This window comes from Pseudorasbora parva, chromosome 12 (genome assembly GCF_024679245.1).
Source record: "Pseudorasbora parva isolate DD20220531a chromosome 12, ASM2467924v1, whole genome shotgun sequence".
Lineage (NCBI taxonomy): Eukaryota > Metazoa > Chordata > Actinopteri > Cypriniformes > Gobionidae > Pseudorasbora > Pseudorasbora parva.
Genome location: NC_090183.1, coordinates 38,060,747 through 38,087,691, shown reverse-complemented (window position 1 = coordinate 38,087,691; position 26,945 = coordinate 38,060,747). Strand labels below are relative to the sequence as shown.

Here is a 26,945-nt window from a genome sequence, read left to right as displayed (position 1 = left end):
TAAAAATAAATTGTAATAATCTTTCACAATATTACTGTTTTTCTGAATTGTTGATCAAATAAATGCAGCCTTTGTGAGCATAAGATACTTCTATTAAAACATTTTAAAATAATTACAGGCCCCAAACTTTTGATTTAGAGTGTGTATGATTTCTGATCAAATTGTTCGAAGAGAAAGTTGTCTTAGCTATGAATATTCACTTTAATTTCATAACAGTGTTTACTGTATGTCAACTACTCTCTCATTTGCATCTATTTTTATTTTGTTCTTAAGACTTTTTGAGAAACATCTGAGACCAAATTTACACTTAAATACAACAACAGGGAACTTCATTAATGCTCTTGATAAACAATAAGGTGTAACTATTGAGTACAAAAAAAGTACTTTTTTCTTTTCATCTGAAAAAATTATCTTCTTATTGTAATTTATTACATTTTTAGACAACTCTGCAGTCCATCCCCATGCAGTAGATGCCTTCAGCATCTCTTTTTTATGACAAAAGCAATCTCGTTCTTTTCCATTCCTTCTCTCTCTCTCTCTCTCTCTCTCTCTCTCTCTCTCTCTCTCTCTCTCTCTCCCCCCACCCCCCTTGGATAACATTACCCAAGTTGGAATGACTTGAGCCGAGTCTGTAATTCCCATGAAGCTGCTCCCTCTCTCAGCAACTCAATCCCAGACCGTGGCCAATCGCACTGTGATATATCAAGAGCTTTCTCTCCAGGATCACTGCCTAATGACACCAGGAGCTGACCCTGTGTGTCTTCTTCAACCAAAAGCAAAACACACACACACACACACACACACACACACATTGATAAAGCTAACTTCAGGTGAGATGAGCCTATGAAAACAATACCACAGAGATTTTGCAGAGAGGCTTGTGAATTATAGTGCCTGTGTGTATCTTTGTCAGTTACAGAAATTGCCATTTTTGACAGATAAGTACTTGACTTTGATATCCAGTTCAAAATTATGAAAAGTGAACCCTTTGCTAATTTAGAAATATGTTTTTCTTGGTATTTTAATTTGACATTTTCTTTTTCTTTAAACTTTTTTATTTTACTTAACCCTGGGTTGTTTAAAGTTGCACTACTGTCTATTGACTGGATCATGAAAGTGATCTGTAAATTTGCAGGTTGAGGATAGCTGAAAAGGAAAGACACTGTAGAAGTGAGTTATTAAATTTTGGTGAAAGGATATGAAGGCTATGATACATAGCCTTTTTTATAGCCAGTCATTCACGATTTGATTACATTTTGAATTTGTGTTGATTTTTGACTTTCTTTTGACATTCTTTTTAACAATCTGCCTATTTTGCCACAAACTAGTTTATGCAGTTGCTTATCAACTTTTCAGCTTTTTCTAACATAAAAAAACACTTTCACTTTGACACCCTACTGTAATGACAACAAGACTGACCATGCTTGATATAAAACCCCAAACCCGTTTTTGATACAAAATCAAGACAAAAATCAAGGCACAAAAATCTAAATGCTAATCTAAGTCAGCCATCGCTGTGTTTGTAAGCACCTCTCACACCCGCTTATTCAATCTGATGCAACCTTGCGAGCATAAATGCAATAACAGAAAATAATAAGTTCCTATATTCAACATTCTCTCTAAATCCCCAGCACTGTTTGCATGTTCTGGCCGTTTTCCATGTTGACAAAAGGATTACTGGAGCAAGCAGTGGCAGGTTTACCTGAGCAGTACATCCTCAAGGAGAATATTGTCAGATGGCATTGTGTATGTGTTGGTTTGTGATGGAAATGTAACCTCAGGTTACTTCTAAAGGGATAGTTCACCAAAAAATGAAAATTCTGTCATCATTTACTCAAGTTGTTACAAACCTGTATGACTTTCTTAGTTCTACTGAACACAAAACGAGATATTTTGAAGAATGTTGGTAACTAAACATTTGATGGACTTCCATAGTAATTGTTGTTCCTACTATGTAAGTAAATGGGGGTCCATCAACTGTGTCGCTCCCCTTATTCTTTAAAATATCTTCTTTTGTGTTCAGCAGAAAAAATAAATTCATACAGGTTTGGAACAACTTGAGGGTGAGTAAATGATGACAGAATTTTTATTTTTGGGAGAACTATACCTTTAAGTTCACTACCATTACCCTTCCCAGCAAACCCTCATCACTAGGGTTCCTACAGGGTGTTTTCAGATTAGTGTTGTAGTCAAGACCACCTAAACCGAGACCAAGACAAGACCAAGACAAGACCAAGACTTTGAAGGGCCGAGACCAAGACAAGACCAAGACTTTGAAGGGCCGAGACTGAGTCAAGACCAAGACCAAGACAGGCCGAGACCGAGTCAAGACCGAGACCAATGCATGTCCCCACACTTATGATAAAATGTGGAATATGCATATGATTGGCACTTCTCTCGTATGTGTGGGTGTGTAAGTTTTACCATGAGAGAAGTTTTGATCAAATAATCAAAAGGCATTGCAGCTTTGTGGGAATTAATCTTTTTCTTCTATAAGCAAATAACACTTAACTTTTCGTCAATGGGAGGCACTGAAGACGACGTGTCCATATTGTTTACGGTCTATGGTGGACACAAACACCAAACTGACACTAAAGCCCCTTTCACACTGCACGTCGGACCCGCAATATTCCCGGAACATTGCCGGGTCGCCTTCTGTGTGAAAGCAACCACGTCCCGGGATTGATTACCGAATTCGACCCGGGTCGGGGACCTAGTAATATTGCGGTATTCGACCCGGGACGAGCACTGTGTGAACAAAAGCCGAAACTAATGCTGCAACGTGTACATAGTTATCGTGCGACTCCTAGAGCTTGTTTTTTCAATAACACAACCCTGCAGTGCCAGAAGAGCTCGTCGGTGTTTTAAATGCAGAGAGTGTTCATATACAAAAGAAACTAAAATTAAACAAGCAGAAATGTGTGCAAACTGGACACAAGTCGAGACCACGGACCTCCTTACTATCCGCGCTGAAGCTGAGATCGCTCGCTGTTATACGTCACATACGGATGTCACGTGTCAACTCGACCCGGGACCGTTAAGAGTTGTGTGTGAAAGCGCACATATTACGGTATTTCGCTGGCAGTGTGAATAGACCAAATCTAGCGGCCCGGGAACAAATGCCGGGTCGCATTATCCGTGTATTTGCCGGAATCGCAGTGTGAAAGGGGCTTAACAGAGTTTTGTGTTGTTTTGTGAAAAGTGCTCAATCCCATTTTAAAACTCAAAGTTCCCTAAGATTGCTATTCTGGATGAGGTATTAATCTCAGACACAGTCCATTATGTCTTAAATGAATGTGAATAACAGGAGGTGGAATATGTATCATACAGATATGCATTAGTATGCTGCTTAAGCAAATTATTTTACATATGTACATATTTTTCATTTACAAATTGAAAATGTTATTGTGCAGCTTTATTGTGCAACAACAAGGAAAATAAACCCTGTATTTGCATTTTTTGATTAACTACAGTTTGATTTAACAAATATCTCACATGTGCAGGGTTTTTTCCTGAGTCAGAAATGGTCTTTGGTGGCTGACAGACACACACACACACACACACACACACACCATTTTTTTTAAATGCAACGAAACAATCATTTTTTATTATCTTATGTTTATATCTCATATTGTGTATGATCTCTTATCTTGATGTTTCTTTTGTTCCAACAGGTTGAATTGTTTTGGTATATAATCATATCAATATTAGAAATAGCATTAACAGTTAACAAATAGCCACATTTTCTGCCATATACAATTTAATAAAATGATCAGCTAGCTAACAAACAACTTTGTTCTGTTTTCACCTCACTCCAGTCTAAACTAAATGATTTTAGACTATCTATTTTACTACACATTCAACATACATAAGCTGAAATACTGTGGATAGTTAAAACTAATAAATCTTACTCTCGCTAAATTGGGTAAGCACAGTTGTGTTCTCATTTCTGAGGTGTTCTGAGTAAATGATTAAACTGATTCGTTCAGTTCATTGTTGAACAGATCAGTTCTTATTACCGGCGTTAAAATGATTCGGTTCAAATGAGTCATTTGGTCGTAAATCGGACATTAGCAGACTGGTTGTGTGTGAATCACGGCTGTCAGAACATCGCGGAAGGTTTGTCACACAGAAAACACTTCATAACTGGATAGAAATTGTTTCCTGTTTATTTAATGTATGATTTATGTCAGCTGTTTAGCTGGTCAAACGTTTTTTGAGCGCAATTCACACCGAGCGGTACTTCAAAACAGTTGTCCGAACGCACGCAACGTTCAACATGGATTCGGTTTTCTGAACTTTTGATTTAGCTTAATATGTGAAGTATCAGAGAGAGCTTATGTGCTTATTTTGAAGACAGAGAGAGTGCGCGCAGGGTGGAGTTCTCTGCTCTTTATATGCCTTCATCTGTGGTCTTGAGACAAAATCCTGAGTCATCTTCGACCGAGACGAGACCGAGACGAGACCAAGACCTTTAAAAAGTGGTCTCGAGACCAAGACCGATCTCGAGTACTACAACACTATTTCAGATCATCCGTGATGTAATTGCCACTTTCTTCAGTTTAAGACGCTGAGCGAAGCTTGCTTGAAATGGGCCAAACAAACGAACGATCTTGAATTAAATTGTTGTGGTATCCGATTATAATAAACATCAACCATGACTGTTGACATTTTTTATCCATGGTAAGGGTAGAAAAGTCTCCTGCACAGCCTGGAACATTATATGTGTCCATTCGGCTTTGTCAGTTCCGCCTGACAATGAACATGTTCGGACAGATGCAAATGTTGGAGGCATACATATAAATGATCCCCAACGCTTGCGTCACAGTTGGGTTTATGTTGAGAAGCACTTAGTTTTCCGTGGTGTTTTTGATTTACGAGATTTACATTAGAAGTAGGAGGCAATGGTGTTTGAGACTCACAGTATGTGATGTCCATGTACTGAACTCTTATTATTTCACTATGGCAAGGTTAATTCAATTTTTAATTCTAGGGCTCCTTTAAACAACAACTGTGACTATATCAACATGCAATATTGTAGAATAATTTTTTTTAAATCTCTGTGTTTCTGCTGAAATAAAAGAGGAGACAAAATGTTACAGAATGTTTTTTGTAAAGTCTCTAATGTGAGCTTTCATGCCTGCAGTTGCCAGATGTTAGGAGTTTAAATACCCCCCCAACCACCCGTTCTCTTTAAAGGATACATTGTTGGACTGGATTTTTACTTAAAGCTGCAGTACATAACTTTTTTTGGTTAAAAAGTGATCCAAAATCCATGTTTGAGCAAGTACAACAAGAACAGTATTCAAAACTATCTCCTTACCTTAGCCCTTCTAAATGACCAAAACATAATTTCAGATGCTTTGCAAACAGTTTTCCCGCTGTTAGTACAGTTATGCTTTTACATCGCGAAAGTCAGATGTTTTTTTTTTTTTTTTTTATACGCAACGTGAAATATATTTGGTACATTTCCATTGTAGTTCATGCGCATGTTTTCATATCGGATAGAAAATTAATCCGACTCAGATGAGCACATATGTTTTTTAATGCACATTTTTTAGAATTTTACAAATTAGAAATTTAATTTTTTTTACATTTTATGAGACATGCAGCTATCAAGTGTATGCTAACTTGCGTCCCAAGTAGCTCAGCATGTTACAATTCAAATGTATGTCTGCCATGCAAGAAATAATAAGAGTACGCCAGTTATGACAGGATCTCTTCCTAAATGCCTTCCTAAAATGTTTTGTTTCATATTTATTAGTTGACGAAAATATCAATAGATTTTCGTCACAGTTTTTAACATTCGTTTTTTTATTTAGTTATCGTCTTGTTTTCGTCAGTGAAACAATGTTGTTCTAAAATAACAATGTTGTCTTCCATGGTTTCTGGAAGTTTTTTTCAGTGAAAATGGTATAGTGATTATTGTTTAACCTCATATTCATTTCATGCTAATCATGATCTAGGTGTAAATACACATTGGCTGCGTCTGGGTCATACTTCCTCACAGACACTACTCCTAGGGTTGTCCGTGTCACGGATTGCAGTTGATCCGTGATACGTGACCCGCAGATTTATTGCAGATTTTTTTTAAACTTGCGGATTTATCTTAATTGTTTAGTGAGCGCAGAGTAAAAGACTAACTTATTTGTTAACTTATTAACATAAGTAATTTTGTTCCTTTAAACTTGATGCCGAGTTTCAGTGAAACTACACTAATATAATGATGACGGAAGAAGGGTGGTGGACAAAACTGTAACGGTATGTAGGCACCGTGGCATGAGAAAGCCATGGCAATACATTGAGCATATATGAAACTACACATGCTGACGCCTGTTTCACACATACTCCGTATGCAGTGCTTCTGTGGTGTGTATTTTTTTCCACAGCTTTCACACTGTACATGGTTTCTGTCCAGTGCATTTCAGGAGCGGTTTATACAGCAGTGCCGCGATTGTTTCCGCACCGAGTCTATTTTTTGCTTTGCTGGACACGCTGAATTAAAGTGATAGCGCGTTGTCCTCATTATTAGCAGACGAGAGTCCGCTGTTTTTGTCTATTGTAAGTTCTAATTTAAAAGGCTTGTTATTTTAACATAGTCTAGCCTATGTTTCTAAAGTAGGTACAAGGCTATATAAATATAAAGTAATGAATTGAATAAAACAGAAAGAAATGTAGTTCAATGAATCATAAAATGGCCCTGATGTGTCACTAGATGTTAATTTCAAATACTTATATCACTGACATGCCCTCAACTGATGTTGACATGTTGTGTTTTGGCCTGAAGCGCCACCCTTTACCTATCGACCAATCACAAAGCCAGTAGTGTTTCGGTATCCGGGTTGCCAGCTCTGCTCTAGTTACCACACCCGCAGCTACAAACAATCCTGCTGGATCCTGCAGCCTATCTGGCAACCGAGTCAGGGGGAGGGGGAGAGGGGGTACACCTGCAGTACCAGTTTTGGCCACAATCTTACATACACTTCTTTTAAATTTAGTGCGTTTAAACATGATATCTATAAAAGAGTGTACACTCTAAAAAATGCTTGGTTAAAAACAACCCAAGTTGGGTTGGAAATAGACAAACCCAGAAATTGGGTTGTTTGAACCCTACTAAATGGACCCATTCAAACAACCCAATTTCTTGGTTTGTCCATTTTCAACCCAACTTAAGTTGTTTTTTACCCAGCATTTTTAGATTGCATATGCCTACAAAGAGAATTGCAATGATGACAAGTTGTTTAGTAACAACTTTTGGATTTTAAATAAAAATAATGAATACATGTTGTGTGAAAGGTGTGAGAGGTATTCGAGAGGTATTCTTTCTGCTGAGAATGTTGACATCCTAATCTTAAAAAAAAAAAAAAAATCATAAGCTCAGGCCCATTTTCACATCTTTCTCACAGATTGTTTTTCACATGTTACACTTTAACAACTGAGTAAAATGTAATTTATTCAGCATTTATTTTATTTTTTGTTAAAACCATAACCATGGGATATAGGTATTTTTTTAACACCAAAAGTTCCTAGATAACCTATAAACCATATAGGTTATGCTAACACCAATAGTTTTCATGTAATAAATGGAAAGCAAATAAAAATAGTCTCCTCCCCCTTTTTTCCTGATCCAAAAAATGATCTAATTTGTGATGCGTGATCCGTAATGTGATCTGAACTGTGAGTTTTATGATCCGTTACACCACTATATAGTAGGCCAAAAATAGTATAAGACTAAAAAGAAGTTTGTCCGAATTAATTCACATTGCTCATAAAAGAGTAGGCGAAAGTACTTCCGGCAAGATTCTGAAGTGTGCAGACGGACACTTTACTATCCATGAGGCCACAGCAGAGGAATCGTGAATGGTGAAGCTACGCAACTGATGCTATATGTCACATGACAATGACAGCACGAGGAATGTAGTACCCCAGATAACCTACTCAAGAGAGTATGCGATTTTGCACACAGCCATTCTCTAGCACAGCGAGCTGCATAGTTTGTGTAGGCACAACTAGTTTGAATCTAGGTTGTATCATATCATGTTCTCCCAATTATGTCCTGCCCTCTCTCAGTCAATGGTGGCAAAAGACAGTTCCATACAGACACCTCACCACAAAGAAGGTGGCATCATCTTTCCTTGTGTTCAGCCGAGAACGCTGATTACTGTACTTTTAACGGCACATATTTCTATGTGTCAGGTTCCCCACGCCTCTCATTCCGTTCTCATTTTTTTCTACTTGTGGTTAATTCATCTATTCTTATGAGTCATTTAGTTCTTTAATTACCGTTAGCAGCAGATGCACAATGGAGTATTAATGTGAGTGGGTTTTACGGCCACTCCATCACCGCAAGCCTGTGAAGTCTAAAGACATAATTGACGTGGAATAGAGAGTGGAGACGGAGACAATATTTTGCAGATGACTTTTTTTGTATGCTAGAAGGATGTTTATGCGTTTACATCACACTAAACGGGCAATAAACATAATCGTAATTCAATAACTGACTTGATAGACGGAATCTGGCGTCGGATGCTGGATTGAGGTGTGTGTATTAAATGACATGGGGAATTTAAATGAAATGATAGAGAGCGTGTGTCTATATGCAACTGTTTCAGTGTATGCTTGTGCTTTTGTTATAAGGGATTGATCAGGATGGTCAACTAGTCACCCAATAACCAACTAATGGGTTAGTACATTTCAATGAGTACATTTGCTGTCGTCTTTTTCCCCCACTTCTGGAATCAGCTGATATTAGAGCTTTTAATTATTATTATTATTTGTTTGATTATTAACAGGTGAATTCACCCTGTTTTTACATATACATTTTCTGTTTTTAATGTTTTGGCCTTAAAGTGATACTTCACCCAAAAATGAAAATGTAATGTTTATCTGCTTACCCCCAGGGCTTTCAAGATGTAGGTGTCTTTGTTTCTTCAGTAGAACACAAATTGAGATTTTTAACGCCAACCGTTGCTCATATGATGCATGTCAATTGGGTGTTTTTCTATGAGAGTGACTATGAGAGTAAAAAAAAAACACGGACATACGTTTATCCATTAATAATCCATATTAAACCATGCGGCTTGTGGCAACACATTGATGTCTTAAGACACAAAACCATCAGTTTTTGTGAGAAACACGAACGGTATTTATATAATTTTTATATAATACATCAGCCATCACTGCCAGCGAGTATCAGTTACACGCAAGTGATCATTTCCGCCGCTTGTATCCCATCGAGATACGCCGTATCTTGTTCATTGATCATTTTAAATGTAAACTTTAATATTTATTTTTTGCCTGGATTCCAGCCGTATTTTGTCCTGCCCACAACATTTGAGTTTAGGGAATTTCAGTCTTGACTTGATCCGTTGTGGAGCAACTATGCCCGAACAGGAGCTGTTTCAGACCAGTCAAATTCTCAGGCCAGGCTTTATACAATGATGGACAGATGATAAACAGTAACGTAAGCATTCACGTCACCAAAGAGAGCTTGGGTTGAATTAGTTCTAATCCTAAACTGAGAATTAGTTTGTATATGCATTCATCTTTACTATTTCTCACAAAAATGATGATTGTGTTGGTAAGTACTCTGTCTATCCTTAAATTCTTTTACAACAATAGCAAAGATCGTTTACACTCATCTTCCTCTTTTACTTCTTCCTGTGCGCGTGCAGTTGAGTTCGGTTGACAACTATGAGTCGCTCCATTGCTCTGATTGGTTGTAGGTCTATCCAGTTGAGGTCTTTCCTGGTTCGGTTAAAACACGCCCCATAATCACAGCCCAAATAGAGCAGTATCAGAATCATATTCTGACTACAACTGCATTTTTATTTTTATTTTTTATTAATAATTTATTTTATAAGATAAAAAATTATGCAATAAAAAATTATGCTAAAATGAAATACATTTTAAAATAAATAATTAAATACATTTTAAATAAATAATTACTTTCTTTCTTTGAACCCCAGCAGCCTTTTGCCTTCACCTGGTGATCTCTAGACCCCCTGATTTAAAGACCCTTGGTTCAGACAGCCCAACGACTGCTCTGTTTCGAAAAGATGTCATTTTGGACATTTCTATGCGTGTCTTCATTTAAGCCAGAGAGAAAACAAGCCTGCATTCACACACAGATCTCAGCATACATCACCTTGTGTGTGTTTGTGTATGTCTCCTTATGTCCGGCTCTATGAATGGAGCCCCTCTCTTGCCATCTGTTGTTAAGCTGCTCCTGAGGCGGAGCTTCGGAATCCAAACAAACTGCAAACTGAGGCTGTCAGAGCCGCATAGCTGAGACGACCCCCAGGCCCGGGGTCACACATCCGTACCAGGCTCCACACAGTGCCCTGTTTACTCTCCCTATACCTCCTTCATCATCTCTCTTTTTTCTCTCCATCGCTCTCATCCATCCATCAACAGTCATGCACCCCCACCTCCCGCCATCCACATGGAAACAAATGCACAAACACACACATGCAAACACTCTCCCTTCATACCTCCATGCACCCTCTCTCGCTCGCTTTTTATTAGACTCGCTAGACAGAATGCTTGTCAACTCCAACCGTCACCAGTCAGTGTTTTTTATTTTTATTTTAAAGACAGTGCTTATCTACTGCAATCATTCACTGAGCCTTACATGGTTTGAGCACAGCAATTTGAAATGTTTAGTGTAGTCATTAATATTAATAGATTGGTTGAAAAGTGCAGCCATGGGAGGGAGTAGTAATGGTTTGAAGTGGGTATATAACATTGATTTATTTATGTATTCTACATGAATTAGTTTAGAAATCTAAACAGCGAGCGTGTTTCCAAGAGGCCGTGATTCTACGAGCGCCTGTTTTCCATGTGAAGAGGCTTTTTGGAAATTGCATCAATTAGATACTTAACAGGAAGCTGACCGGCCCTCTTTTGCATTGCAGATAAATGTACAATCTAGAAAACGAACAAAAGAAGGGAGAATTAGCGAGAGAAAGAAAAACTCAATTAATACAAACAGTCCTAAACTTCAGTACTTACATTCTCATGCCAGTGAAGGAGCATTCCTGAATTGTATGAATTTTAACTAGGTAACACTGACAGACTAACACGATCACTTTTTCAAATGTATTTTTAGGATATTAAAGGAATAGTTCATTTAAATAGTTAAATGACAAAGTTAATTTTGTCAGTGGTATTTTATATATATTTTTTAATCAAAAAACTTTCTATTTCTGGTTTATTAAAAGTTCAAAAGTTTGGGGTCAGTAAGACTTTTTTTTTTTATTCATTTTTATGTATTATTAAAGGGGTGATGAATTGAGGAATCAACTTTCCCTTGAGCTTTTGATATATAAAAGGTCATGGTAATATAAGAATATCCTGTAAGTTTTAAAGCTGAAAACTTCCTTGTTAGTCAAAGAAAAGCTTTTATAGACACCAGGCTCAGCAAACGGTCCTGTGCTTCATACTGACGTCAGTGCGCGACAAAACACCACCTCTAATCCAGTAGCCCCGCCCACCGACTCATGGAGGGCTCGTGCCAGCTGGTCAACAACAATAAACATGCAGAGGAAGATTAAGATATTGCGCTATTCCTGGTTGTGGAAGAACACAGTCGCTGCATAAGCTTCCTTCTGATCCTAATATTAGAAATGAGTGGTTGAACTTTATTTTTAATGCAGTTCCAGCTCATGTGGGGAAGACATGTTCCCTTCAGTTCACTGCCGGATCGATTGTAAACAAATCTCCGGTCGATGCTGGATTTGGATCCGACAGGAATGGTGCAACACACTTACGTGAGTAAAACGTGTTTTTATATGTAATAGTGTTGCATAGTTATAGTTCGTTTTGCTTATGTGTATGTGTCTAACAGAACATACATTTAGCTCGCTGGACTCAGACACGTATGGGCCATCGCTCGCAAAGCACGGCAGGCCGATGAATCTCTTAGTATTCCATTCTTGTTCTGCTATTCTTTCTCATTGACATCTGAAAGGTGGCGCTTACACCGAACGTGTATGTGTGCGTACGGTTCGCGCTTATATCGTCTGATCGTGCGGGCTATGTGTAATATAAAAATAATAGTCCAATCAATTGCGGGTCGATGGGAAATAAAACATTGTGTTTGTTTGATAAAGACGTTTACGAGCCCTGTGATCGAGAGAATCATTCTGGTTGCCTCTTCTCCCTCATTCTCTCCTCTCCCTGAACTGAAGCTCACTAAATATGCAAATCTTATCCAATCCTAGCTGTGGCCGTTTACTTCCAAGTCTCCAGTGCTGCACACTCATCAAAACCCAGCGTTCAGAAGACAGCCTCAATGCTACAGTTCAAATAATTGCTGTTCTTTTAAACATATTTAATCAGAAGGATCATGTGACACTGAAGACTGGAGTAATGATGCTGAAAATTCAGCTTTGAAATATAAGTTAAAATATAACTTATTTTGCATTATAAAATAGAAAACGGTTATTTAAAAATGTAGTTTCTATATTACCGTTTTACTGTTTTTTGATTGAATAAAAGTCATTTATGTAAACCCCCAAACTTTTGAGCAGTACTTTGTGTGGGTTTGGAATGACATGTAAATAAGAGTGAATAAATAACAGAATTTTTATTTAGAGGTGTTTCTTTAAGGATCACTCTCATGGCCTACTTTGTAATTTTAAACTAAAAGGAGACAGAGATGGATTGGGACTGAATAAAAATAAGCGATTGGGAAAGCAGGAGTGGTGCAGCCGGACATATTTTTTCCCTTAAACTTTCTCATAAAACCTTGACAACTTTTAAACCTTCCCAGGAAGCCCTTAGGACCGTCCTGCCAAAAAAAGTCAATCTAATAACTGTGACATTTAAGAAAAAGCCCTCCAGCTCTGTGGAGATGTGCTTTGTCCACACCAGGGCTGTGCACTAACCTATTAGCAGGCTTTTCTGGGTCGTGTCTGAGGAGCCCAATCTCCAGACCTCTTAACACTATGTAAACAGCCCCCTCTAATTCACAATGGCCGCTGGGACAGAGTTTCACCTGTACGCACACATCCCACCAATTAAAGGCCGATTACTCTGAGCCATTTCACATTCAAGGTCTTCCCTGCCACTGTGAGGGGCACGGTGGAGAATAGGAAGATGCAAACACAAATCAGTATTGTCTCATTTTTCATAGTCAGGCCTGCCTTGAGATGTACACAAAACCAGACCCTCAGAGGTTAGCATAAGCTACTGTCTTTACGTTTGTCCAGCATTTACTGTCTCATCAAATTTTTATTTCAGTGAAATTTTCATCTTTTTTAAAAATGTTTCTTCCTGACAAACATTAAACAGCATAACAGCCTATTTTACCAGCTAACCGCGCTAAAGCAACACATCTGAACTCTCTGAGAAATTCGATTTCTGTGTAACTCATTCAAGTGTGCTTTCATTTTTTATATATTTCTATTGTCATTGCCTGGCCACAATGAAATATACAGACTTTTTCTGCATTTTTTGGCGCTGAATTTGTGTGTAGAATAGGAAAGAAGATGCTTTTCAATTAACAATTTACCTTTGACAACATTTGTATATAGTTGATTGTGTTACCAGTCAAACTACATGGCAGTGTTGCCAAGTGTTTTCCTGTGGAATTGGGCTACTAAGTTGTTGCTGCGGGTAAAAAAAAAAAATCTGCAAAATTCAAAAAGAATTTGGCTGCCAGAGGGAGAAAATCACATTGGGCTATTTTTTGGCTATTTTTGACATGGCCATTGGAAAAACTTTTGTTGCACAGATCTGGCAACCCTGATATTACAAATTATGTTACTTTTTTTTGTTTGTTTTATTAGTCTTTAGTTTTTAATGAAGCCATTAAGATGAGAACTGAAGCACTGGGCTGGAGGGGTGTGTGTGTGTGTGTGTGTGTGTGTGTGTGTGTGTGTGTGTGTGTGTGTGTGTGTGTGTGTGTGTGTGTGTGTGTGTGTGTGTGTTGACATGGATGTATGTCTATCACAGCTAGAGAAGACAAGTTTTTGTGTAATTTGATTTTTTTTTTTATCAAAACATTGGTTACTTATTTATACACTGTAGAAAATCATGTTCTTAATTAGTAATTTTCTTTTTCTATGTTTTCCAGTTTAGAACAATTTAATGATGCATTGTTTTAAGTTGCAAGCAGCACTGAATAAGATTATAACTTGTGGCATGTTTACATATCACAAATCTTGATATGTAATGCAGTGTTGCCACTCAAGCAAATACTTACGGATTTTTAGACATTTTAACTGGAAAACCATTGACCTTGCGGTTACTAGTCTGATCTTCTCTATATACACTGCATATATAACATAAAATATCTTCCATTTTTTTCAGGATAAAGTGAATCCACATATAGGGATTTGTGTGGCAAGCAAAGCTGGGCTTACACAGTGGGAACCCCCAAAGCCTGTGCATAATCCACATGTGCAAGTGACATAAAGACGTGTGCGGATGCTGGCTTAGATATCATACGCTACACTCGAATGCATCGCATAAACAGATGCATATATGCACAATGATGCCATATGTGTGGAAGCGTGAGCGTAGAGGACGACAAATAGGAAAAAATATTGTTGTCACTGTCAGTGATTACGCATGAAGCCTTGTTGGGTTCTCAAAGGTTGTTTTCTAATCACAAACACCTGGAGGGGCTTATCATATGTGTTTGTGTGTGCGTCGGCGAAGCCATGACATCAAATAATCCTAACGAGAAATTTTAATGAAGGATTCACAAGACATCAGAGGTCCGGTCCTCGGCGAGTCGCATGAGTCATTTTCAAGCAGTGTTGCGGCGTAAGAATTAAAAGGATTAGACGGCCAATGCTGACCTTTTCTTTTGCATTAAGTGATTTTAATGAACGTGTTTTCTTTCTCTTTCTTCCATCCAATCCACTGTCATCAATATGTATTTTTGCTGATTAGCATGAAGCGTTGCCCATAGCGAGGCACGTTTGTGCTCCTTCAGCAGCTCAGTCATCTGTTAGCATTATCTGTCTTTGAACCGTTTTTGTATCCGATCAGTTCCACCTAATACGTCTCTTGATTCGCTATTGTAGTGCCCAGACAGCACGTTGTTCTCCTCACTTTAAACGCGCCTTCAGATGCCTGGCCTGTCATCGTCTGGCAGTTTATCGTGCTTGTGTCTGGAGCTGCTTTTAGCCTAGCGCGTCTATCAAACCCCCGCTACCTTTGAATGCCAGATCAAAAGAAGATGAATTCCAGGCAAAGAGATGGAAAGGGGGAGCGCAAGGGGCTGTTTGTGCATGTGTGTGCGTGCGTGTGTGGGGATGGGTGCTTTGTAAACATCACAGTGACAGCTCACAATGGGTCGCTTTAGCGCGGCGCTAACCCTCCGCACGTCAGCCACACTCGCTAGCTTGTTAAACAACAAATAATTCCTTCGCCCGGGGCCCGTGCTCACCTCGGAAACGGTGCCAAGTTCATCCTCTCGCTTCTCATTAGTTTTGATCCTGACAGAGTCTTTGAATCATCCCTTCGTTGCTCTTTTGTCTTAATTGCCTTTTTCCGACGTATTCGATGAAGAGGTACCTTTTAGCTAGCTGCATTAACAACAAGAAATGTGTTATTAAAGTGCGCTTGTAAAGTCTTATTTGATATAGAATATGTTCCCCTGAAAGCGTTCTTGACAGGAAGCAGACTTGTGGTTTGGTGTAGCCTAATGTTGTTTTTTTTAGACCGCCGTATCTGTTGATTGATCATCTGGTTTGTTTGTTGACAGCCTTTCTGACGCAATTAACAACTGAAAGCAGCACATTGTACTTTATGTCCTCATCTTGAAGTGTCTCAATATCACATCCTGTTGACTCAAATATCCTTGTTCCAGCACTGTCTCAGTGCAAACTGCGCACACCAAGTATTTTTGTCTCATAAAAGTTTCTGTGTAAACAAAGCGTGTGCAGCATGCAGTAATCTTTATCTTACGGTTGTTTGAGCGTGTTTTACGTTCCGTCTGGCACAACCAGCAGACCTGAGAGTGAGAGATTGAGTCGTATGTAGCAAAGTATTACAAGTTCTAAAAGAAGTCTGACTCATTTCAACATTTTTTTTAATCTTTGGTCACATGGGACTCTACAAAATGCTGAGAAAGAGCACCTGAGAGGAAACGCATAAATTAGTAATATATACACATGGTTTCTTGGCACAAGATTTTTTTTTTCTCTCGCATTGATTAAAAGAGATAAAACATAAGGGACTAAGATTCGAATCATGTTTCCGCTGGTTTTCATTAGGGCTTAAAAACATTTAATAAAATAAACATGTAAGCATTTTATAGATGCTTTAATTCATTGTGATTTACACTGTATGTGTATATATATTTATATATATTTGTTTTTGCGATTAATCACATCGAAAATAAAAGTTTGTTTTTGCATTATATGTGTATCCTGTGTATATGTATTATATATTTGAATACACACACGTATGTTTATATATTTAAGAAATATTTGCATGTATATATAATTTATATTTTATATAAATATAAATATTTTAAATATATAAAACAATATATAATTATATAAACTAAACACTTATATTATATAAACATAAACTTTTATTTTAGTTGTAATTAACCGTGATTAATCGGTTGACAGCACTACACTATATACACTCTATTGGCAAAGGTTTTGGGACCCCCTGCCTTTCGATACACATGACATTTAATGACATCCCATTTCTAATCTGCAGAGTTTATATGGAATTGGCCCACCCTTTGCAGCTTTAACAGCTTAAACTCTTCTGGGAAGGCTTTCCACAAGATTTAGGAATCATGTTGGAACAGGAAGGGGCCATCCCCAAACTGTTCCCACAAAGTTGGGAGCATTTAATTGTCCAAAATATATTGGGATGCTGAAGCATTAAGAGTTAATTTCACTGCAACGAAGGGGCCAATCTCACCTCTGAAAAACAACCCCACCTCCACCAAACTTTACACATAGCACAATGCAGTAAGGCAAGTTCTATTCTCCTTGCAACTCCCAAAACCAGACTGTGGTCCATCGGATCCATCAGATTTCCAGACAGAGAAGTGTGATTGGTCACTCCAGAGAACATGTCACTGCTCTAAAGTCCAGTGGCGGCATGCTTTACACCACTGCATCCATCGCTTTACATTGCACTTGTTGATGTAAGTCTTGGTTGCAGCTGCTCAGCTATGGAAACCCATTCCATGAAGCTCTCTACGCACTGTTCTTGAGATAATCTGAAGGCCATTTTTGCATCAGTAAAAATGATTTATTTATATATAATTATAAGTAGATGCACTGTACTTTTAAAAACTGATTCAAAAGTATTTCTATCCGTATATTTGGTGACACGATGATGTCATGTGTAAAACGCAGATGGACTAGCTATTATTGGTTTTATATGTAGCTGGAGAAAGTAACGTTAGCTTCATAAGGTAATATGCCACTATCTTTGTCAATTAATATAAGGTGACCGTCACTTTTATCATATGTTAATACTAGCTACATATAATATTGATTTAATAATGATCTACTTATTCATATATCTCCGAGTTCCAAAATAAATGTTTATTAGAATGATTGATGAACGTGGGGAGCGACACAGCGCGTGTTCCAATGAACAACGTATTGCAGGTGCTGGTTCTCTCATTTACTGTTTTATGTTGGTAATGATAAACTAAATTGAAATGTATTTCCGTATTGAACAGTTGATATACAGAATGTTCGACAATAGCGGATGCCATGTCAATATATCTATAATTTGAGTAACTCAAATTATGATGCGCGGTTAATATGTCAACATAGCCTACCAACTTATAGGTATGTTGGCATAGCGACCGCCCGCACAACATTCTGTCTCACACATTAGCTAACGTTACTGATAAGTTTGTTAAGTAACGGTAGCTTGCTGCTATTTCATTAGATTGACATTACATAAAGTGAAAAGCCGTAACTAAACTTAACAATAATAGAGATGTAATATAACAATCAATTACCTTGTCAGTGAACATGTTTTCTGCTGGAGATGCCAGATTCGCTGGTTGACAGTGGCAATAATGACAACAACTCCCATGAGCACACGCACTTTCCCGACGTCACCAAAGTACGTCAGTTGTTATTATTTTGAATGAGTGACCCCTAGTGGCCAAAAGTTGCATACTGCACGTTTAAACTGTTTTTTAAAACGCATTCTATCATCACTACAGCTGCTACGTGAAAATGACGTATCACAACACTACAAAGACTGAGGCGTGTCCTGACTGAGGCCCGGGTATACCTCACTTTAAACGTTTCGCTCTGTCTCCCGCACAGATGCATGCAAGCCTTTCAAAGTATACTCCTTTGGCCACAAGCACAGAAAGACGCGCGATCTATGGACTTTGTTTTCAAGCGCTCAATTCACTGTTGCACATAGAATATCGGTTAACATGGCAGAGGTAGAGCTGCATATTGGAAATGCAGTCAGAAGGCAGCCAATTTATAATTTGCTGTCTGTCTGATCCAAAGAAATAAAAACAAACTATCTATAAAAACATAATAATATACATTCAAATATTTTGACAACTAAACATTTTAGAAGAGATTTTGCTAAACAAACCTAGATGAGCACAACATTTCACTTGTTTATAGCCACATTTCCCCCTGACTTTTGAGTTCATGTGCAGGATGGGTTTTCTCACATTTCTGCTAGTCACCCAAAATGAAGAGTTTCAGTCCATTCATGGGACTGGAAGACTTTAGTGTCATATTGTCATGCATATTTAATTGGGTTTCTATAAATAGAGTATTTATTTTTCTGCTGTGTTAGAGCGCCTGGTCGGTCAGTGTGGGAGGGGGATAGCGTGGTGCTGGTGGTTTGGGTGAGAGGGTGGCTTAGGGACTGTCCCTTTCAAATAAGCCTCCATCATATTTAACGGGCCTTAGGTCAGCATGGAAATATGAAGAGTTTTGATAGGTACTGAAGTGTTTTTTTTTTTCTATTACTGGAATTGAAATCACAAAGAACTTGGAGGGCAGAGGATGTTGGTATGTTATGCATAAACTGCTAAGTTCAGACTGAATAGATCATAAACTTCAGCAGCTCTTACCTGATGTTGGGATCCTTCAGATATTCAGCGCAGCAGGTTCTCACGCAGGACGGAACTGAAGGTTTGATGAACTTTCACATATTCTCTCTCCCATATTTTATTTTGGAATAATAATGTCTATAATAATATCTAAAAATCCTTAAAATTCAGATTATTTGTTTGAGAATTGTAACATAAGAGTATATCTTGAATTAATTTGACTTCATACCCAATTGCCATTTTTTTATTGTTTACCGCATAAATCTTACAAATTCATGCTTAAAACAAGAAAGGAAAATAAAAACAGAGTGAGGCCTGTGGTGTACTAAAAAGACATTCTCAGATTTTACTCGTTTTTCCACATGTATATTTATTTTTTACTGGGAAACAAGACAAATACTGACTAACAAAAATTATTTTTGCAGCATAGCTCAAAAGGTCAAGGAAACTATAATTCATCTTATGATATAACATTTTTATTTCTGTGCTGTGTGTGTATATATATGGTAATATATGTTTTAATGTAATATAGAGTAGCGTGTTGTGTGTTTGTCCATAATGATCATGAACGGTCAGTGTCAGACAGCACTGAAGTGGCCCCTCTGTAGCCTGTTATTATATTCCTGCCTCATGATGTCATCCCACAACTCCAGTGCATGAGAAGGTCACTCACACACACACACACACAAACAGCTGGCTTCTTCGGCCCAGTGCTTCAGTTCTCATCTCCATAGCTTCTTTATTGAGCTCTTGGAAAGAAGAACAAGACAGTAACCCTTTACTCTCTAATATAGGCCTGTCCTTTCTCTCAAAACCACCTAGTTTCCTTTCTTTTTACATGGAATTATGTAAATTTCATTCAGTGCAAACCCACGTGTTTTGCACACTTTCTTGAACCATTTATAGCACCAGGTTGCTAATAAAGAGTCACTAATATCAGATAATGAAGTCTGAACTCCACCCACCGAGAAGCCCAAGGGTTTTAGATGTGCCTGCAACTGTTTATTGAATTGTGGGAGTTTTTGGTGTGATGAGGGTGGAAAGAATGAAGCCGTTATTTACTCAGATGGTTCTCTGGTGTAGGTGTGAGTCTGCCCCTGCTGTTCTATGGGAACACGCTGCTTGCTTTTCTTGGTATTGGTTTTTTTTTTTTTCTCAACTGGAGCATTTTTTTCCCAGCACCGCTGTTGCTTTTGTTTGCTCTGGATGGCATGTCTGATTATTTATGGTGGGGGGGAAGGGAGTAGTCGAGCCAGTAAACATGTGACTGCACTGTATTTTGTTTTCCACTCACAGGGCCATGTCCTTTGACAGATATTTTGAAGGCTAATAAACTTTTTATTTGCTTTATGGTCAGGGAGGGTGGGGGGGAAGGCAGACAAACAGATAAACGTAGCAAGAGACAGAGAGACATTACTGTCAGCATACCATGCTACCCTTGTTTCCGAGTTGACAATTCACTCTATTCGATAAATGAACCATCCAATATGGTGTCATGTGACAACATTGTAGTCCATGTTTAATGTGCAATGTGTATATTTCCTTTTCTTTTTGATAAAAGTAGTATACAGTATATGCTAGGGTTGTCAAAAGTACAAAAATGTTGACCGGGTGTATTCCGTTCCCTTGTGAAGAGATGTTCTCGTTCCAGATTGTTTGAGCACTCTCTGAGCATCAAAGGTTTCTATATACAGTGTGTTTTTGCAAGGCATAGTAGCCAATCACAATCATATATGTTGAGCACGATCAGTGGTGCTGGTCAGTAAGTAATCAGAATCCACTTAACACCACTGAAAACACACAAGGTTTTGTTTTGTTCAACGTTAGCTGCACGCTCGCCAATCCTTTAATTATAACCAACAAAGTGTAAACACTATGTAAATAAGAAATTAATTGCACAACAACTAAGTCATTTTTATTATAAAGAAAGTTATCATGAGAGTGCAGAATTCAATGATCTTGCAATTTAGAGTTTGACAGCCTTAGTTATCATAAAGGCTGGGCTCTTCTCTTGCTTTCTGTTTAATCTAAGTGCAAGGTTTTTAGATTGACAACAGCGTTTAAATGCACGATTACATGAGAAACTGATGATTGACAGTAAGGGCGAGACAAAACGGAACAATTTTTAACATTTCTTAATTGAAACTTTTCTGCTGGTATTGCTGGTACCAAAGTTTTGGTACTTTATTATTTGAAAAAAAATTGCTAACCATTTTTTATAAAGGGCTTGTTTTCGATAAAGGGGCTTTCCATTTTTGATAAAGGGTCTCCTATCAGCTTGTTTTCACCTTTTTGCTTGTTTTGATGACTAATCGTTGCACATGTGACCAAATTAAACTGTACATTTGTTTCACAAAATAGAAGAGGTGGAAAAACAATATCTTGTCCAGCTGTAAGAACATGGTATCATTTGAATGATATTGTTGACGTCAAATAGCAGTAGGGCTGTTCTCAGGGGAGTTTCAGTCCCCAAACACAAAACACAACACAACACTATCGAAACTGTTGTTCATGAACTTTTGTTTTCTCACACTGTTTTTTTTCTTCTGTCTTTTTTCCCTCACTCAGGCCTTACAAGTTGCAAGGCAGATCCTTCTCCAACAGCAACAGCAACAACAACAGCAAAGCAACGCCCTCAAGTCCCCTAAAAATAATGACAAGCAGCCTGCACCACAGGTGTGTGTGTGTGTGTGTGTGTGTGTGTGTGTGTGTGTGTGTGTGTGTGTGTGTGTGTGTGTGTGTGTGTGTGTGTGTGTGTGTGTGTGTGTGTGTGTGTGTGTGTGAAGCTTCAATGTTGCTCAAATGTTTCTTTTTAAATGCTCAGGAGACTTAACTGAGTTCTCAGAATGTTTTGGAAGAATTATCAACTGTCTCAGATGTTTCTACTCAAATTCCTGATGAGAAATATTACAGAAACAAATGAGAAAATTGTCAATATCGACCTGTAAAATGATTGTGGATCTAGTTCAGATGACAAGATTTTGGCAGAATTAGATATTTTTTGAATCATTATTTAATCAGACTTTAGGAATTAAGAGATTGTAATAATATATATATAATTTTTTATTATTATATTAGATATATTACTTTTTATTGTAATTATTTATAAATAATAGCTAAAAATGTTTTACAGTGTCCATGTACTTACCATAGTAACCTTCAACCCAACCACAACCATAACATTATAGTAATAACATGTAATTAATTAATATTACTAGTTCTTAAACATATAATTACATTGTAAGAAAGGCACCTTAAAATATTAAGTATAACCATGTTTTTGATTAAAATTTCTTTGCAACTGATATTTGCACATTAAACTTTTTTACATGTATTATGTAGCTTTTATTAAAAATATGTGATCATTTGATTCCAAGCAATTAAGTTGACCACATTCACGTCATCTGACAACATTGTTGCATGTTTGATGCATAAGTATCACTGTCTTAGATGTTTCTCTTCCTTATGAGAAATACAATAGAAGCACAATATTTACCTGTTAAATGTGAATATAGCTCAGATTAGATTTTAGGAGAATTAGGTGAGCAATAACTTAGAGACATGAAGATCTCCACTCCATCTTATCTAATTTGTGTGGGGTGGGGTGGGGGGTTCTTGTAGAACAGTACAGGTGCTGACATAAGTGTGTGTGTGTGTGTGTGTGTGTGTGTGTGTGTGTGTGTGTGTGTGTGTGTGTGTGTGTGTGTGTGTGTGTGTGTGTGTGTGTGTGTGTGTGTGTGTGTGTGAGAGAGAGATCAGGCATTATTTGTTTACATCTATATTTACAGTTGGTGGTACAACATGTACCTGTCAAAGCTTGACAAACAGGAAATTAAGGAAGACAGGGCTGAAGAGCTGGAAGCACATTAGCGTAGTGTTCTTTCATCATTCACAGTAATCTAACAAATCACGCACAATGACATCCTGTCAGTTTTAGCATGTTATGAGTGCATGGACATCTAACGTGTGCTCAAGTGTGAAGAGCAAACAACATCAGCTTATTTAATAGAGGTACAGTAAGTATGGCATTTTCTCTCTCTGCCTCTTTCTCTCTGATTTCACACTTACTTTTGTCATCAGCAGTTAAAGGGGGCGCCCAGGAGCAGCCCTGGCTCCTGTCTCAGCCTCCGGGCTTTCTATTTGCCTATCCTTTGTGATGCAAAGCAAATCCGGCCCTTTTCATTTCCCCATCCGCGCCCCTTTAAAAGAGAGCAGCTAGCCGTGTCTGATGCAATATTTACGTTTATTTGAGATCATTCTCGCTCAGATCCTTATCTTTGTTTGAGCAAGGTGGATGTTGTTTGTTTCGTGGTGGAATCGCAGGAGACCAAGGGGCATATTTGTTAATTAACGCATATCCCTGCTTTGAGTGAGTCTGTTTGTGTGCAGTCACTATATAGGAAGGCTTTTTAGCGGTACTTGCTAATGAATCATACATTTTCTAAGCATTTAGATTAAGGAAAATGAGGGAAAACATCTTGGACTTGCATTGAATGAGTGACTTGGACATCAAAGGGATTGAGGTTGGCTTTCTTCTCCCAAAACACAACATAGCAACATGCTAAAAAAAACAATAGCAACCACATAGCAACACTCTAGAATCATGATGCAAGTTTTGAGCAGGCAAGGACCACTCACATTTTAATCACAACTATTTTTTACTGAGTTGTTGTGGCAGGGTTGCACGATTAATCAAAATAAATCCAACATTGCAACAAGTCCTAGTGCAATTATCAAATTGCAAAGGCTTTGAATCAATTTAATGGAAATATGCGCTGCATGTTTCAGAGTGAAGCGTGGAACTGTGTTCTTTTACACGATAGCAGCTCATGACCCAGTGTTTTCAGTGTCTCACAGAGGATCACAGGAAATGCTACTCCACTCAAACTCATTTTTGCATCTGCTCTGAGTTTGGGTTGCTGCATTTGGGAACATGCAACTTGTGCCAACCAACTCAAACTTGTAATGAGAAGCTCTTATAAATTGGCTGTTATCAACAAAAGAGAAGCTTTGGTTTTCTGACTATATAAAAGCTTGATGATTTAACATGTGAAATTGATGAAATTAGGGCAACTATACATTTTAGTAGGGATGCACCGATATTAATATTTTGGCCGATACGGTAATTCTTTATACTTGAAACCCGATAACCAATATATTGTCCTTTAAATCTAAATGCAAATTTCAATAAACTTTGAGAACCTTATTACAAAAACAAAAGGCTCATTATTAAAAGCCATGTCCCATACAGTTCAACATGAATCAAACCTATACAGTACAATAGCAGTATATACAGTACAGTATTTCAACCAGTTTAAGATTCCTTCACTTTTCAAATGAAATGTTACACTCCTACTATGACCAACTTACTTTATAAACATTACAAATGGTAACACTTTACAGTAAGGTTTCATTTTTTATAGCATTATTTAATCAACAATGAATGAACAATGCTTCTACCAGATTTATTAATCTTAGTTCATGTTAATCTCAACATTTTCATATTCAAAGTTGTGTCTGTTAAAATTAGGTAATGCACTGTGAATGGACTGTTAATAAACACAAACATTGTATTTCGAACATTAAACATTTTTCTGTTTGTTTTAGTTAATGCATTAACAAATGAGACCTTATTTGTAGAATATTACCAAAAATGATATTACCTAACAAAAAATAAAATACCTAAATAATGCAAACAAGTTATTGGACAGCATTACTTAGGCTGCATATAAAGAATCAAAATGCATGTGCCATGCTTAAAATAGCCTATGCACAGACAATAAGGAAATGGTTTTAATCAAACCATATTGATGATGAAAATAATACAAGAACAATAAAAGTTCTAGTTATTAAAACGTTATTGCTTCATGTTTTTAAAATGTTTTAATATTACAGTAATAGTAAACACATTTGTTGCTTTTGAGAGTATGCTCTGAAGCTGAATAGAATGAACAACCATAAACTGAAGCACTAAGAAGTTTAATTAACAACTAAACACATCATATTTGAGAAATATCAGATATTTATACAAAATAAATGTTACAACTTATATTTGCACAAGATCACGAACAGGTGAGGGCCCATAACTCCTGTGGATGCTCTGCCCCTGTTTGAGAGCATGTTGACACGGAAGATTACTACCAGTACAATGAAGCGCTGCGGGTTATTATTAATTCACCAAAACGCATCCTATATGAGATTAAGCAGATGTTTATACTACATAAACGTAATATTACGACTTATGCTTAAAATTAAGCAAATTCACAAGTAAACTTGACTGTGCTGGTCAGAATACGTTGTTGACGTGCTCTTCCCACAACAGCGTGCTGAAACACAACTAAACCCAGTGAATTCACAACTTCTTATTAAATGAATGATCTCATTACATGTATATGACAGTCCCAGTAGTTATTAATGCTGTGCATTTATGTTTGAAATGCATGTGCTGAAGCTAAAGACCGATACAATGAAGCGCTTTACTGCATCGTTAGTTAACTCAACAAAATGTATCCTATATGAGATTATATACACAGAATAACTATAATATTACAACTTACAATGGCACAAAATGCTGCGAATGCACAAGCAAATTTGACTGTGCTTGTCATAAAGGTAACTCCGTGGAAGTGCTCTTCCCTAAACAAACTATTGGAAACATTCTTTTACAATATGTTTTCCTTGCAGTTTTATTTTAGCCTAGAAATCTAGATGCAACCTAGCGATAGCAAATCTAATCTGCCGCAAATGTTGTCTAGCAACTCAATACACTTCTGAGCTGTAAAAACCAAACTCTGGTCAGGCCAATCACATCGTGTATAGAGTCGGTGGGCGGGGCTTAACATAATGAAGGCAGAGTTGCACTTGTGTGCTTCTAGTAAACACTGAAATCGGCAAACTTCAGTCTTTTTAATCAGCTTTGACCGTGACTCTGGAAGACTTGGAGTTGAGCTTTTCTCTGAAAAGAACAAAGAACGGCACTGAAGTCATTCTTAAAAAGTTCCGCTTCATGTTGCTTTGGTTGGTTGTAGCTTTATCCAATTGTGTGCAGAGGGAGTTTGAAAGAAAACCGTTTATCCCGCCCCTCGGATTAAGCCCTGAGAGTTCCCAGACCAAACATCTTGATGTGGGTCTGGCTTGTCAGGCTAATTTTATGTAGCCTATATGTCAGACATGCTGCACATAGCACATAACTGTATTTTCCTTTTTGAAGTGATTCCAAACATATTTTAAGCAATTCAAACCCATCATTGTGGACAGCGTGTCTGCCTCAGCTGAAGGAAACAATACATTATCTATAGGTCTGAATGTATCGGTCGAATTTTCTTATTGTACCGATAATGATAACTTCAAAAATGATCATTTATCGGTTGATAACGATATGTTGCTGATATATTGTGCATCCCTACTGTTGCACTGTATAATAAAAACTTTAATTATTAATAGTATTGGTATTTTAAAATGCTCATTTTATTATACTTTGAAATATTACAACAGTTATATTTCTTATTATAGTCATCACAATTATAGTGTATTCACAATTTTTATCAGGAAAAAAAATGCAATAAGATTTTTTTATCGCCCAAATCATGTAGCCTCGAGTTTGTGGCATATCAGTATCATGCCATGTAGTCTAAAAGAACGTGTAGATATTACTGGAAATAAATCACAAGGGAAGAAATACGGTATCTATGACCTTTAGGTTCTGTGTGAATTTGCCAGAATTGAGATAAAGTTGAAAGGATCAAGCTAAACCGCTTTACTCATCAGGCGGAGGGGTCAGTGGCCGGCAGATTCCACTATCCGGACTGTTAGTAAGTGGAGAAGGAGCAGACCAGCCTCAGCACACAAAGACGAAATTAAAATTCTAATTTATTAATGTATACAGAGAAGCATGGCCAACCTGTCACTCACA

General features: G+C 37.6%; 1 protein-coding gene across 13 annotated transcripts in view; it reads left to right on the top strand.

The window, feature by feature from the left end:
- The window catches only part of foxp1b (forkhead box P1b), a 218,621-nt gene that overhangs the window by 128,037 nt on the left and 63,639 nt on the right, over positions 1–26,945 (top strand). For all 13 annotated transcript variants that reach the window (XM_067460212.1, XM_067460207.1, XM_067460206.1 and 10 more), the window contains one exon: positions 21,602–21,709. In XM_067460212.1, coding sequence (XP_067316313.1) covers positions 21,602–21,709 — 108 coding nt within the window. The remainder of the gene's footprint in view (positions 1–21,601; positions 21,710–26,945) is intronic.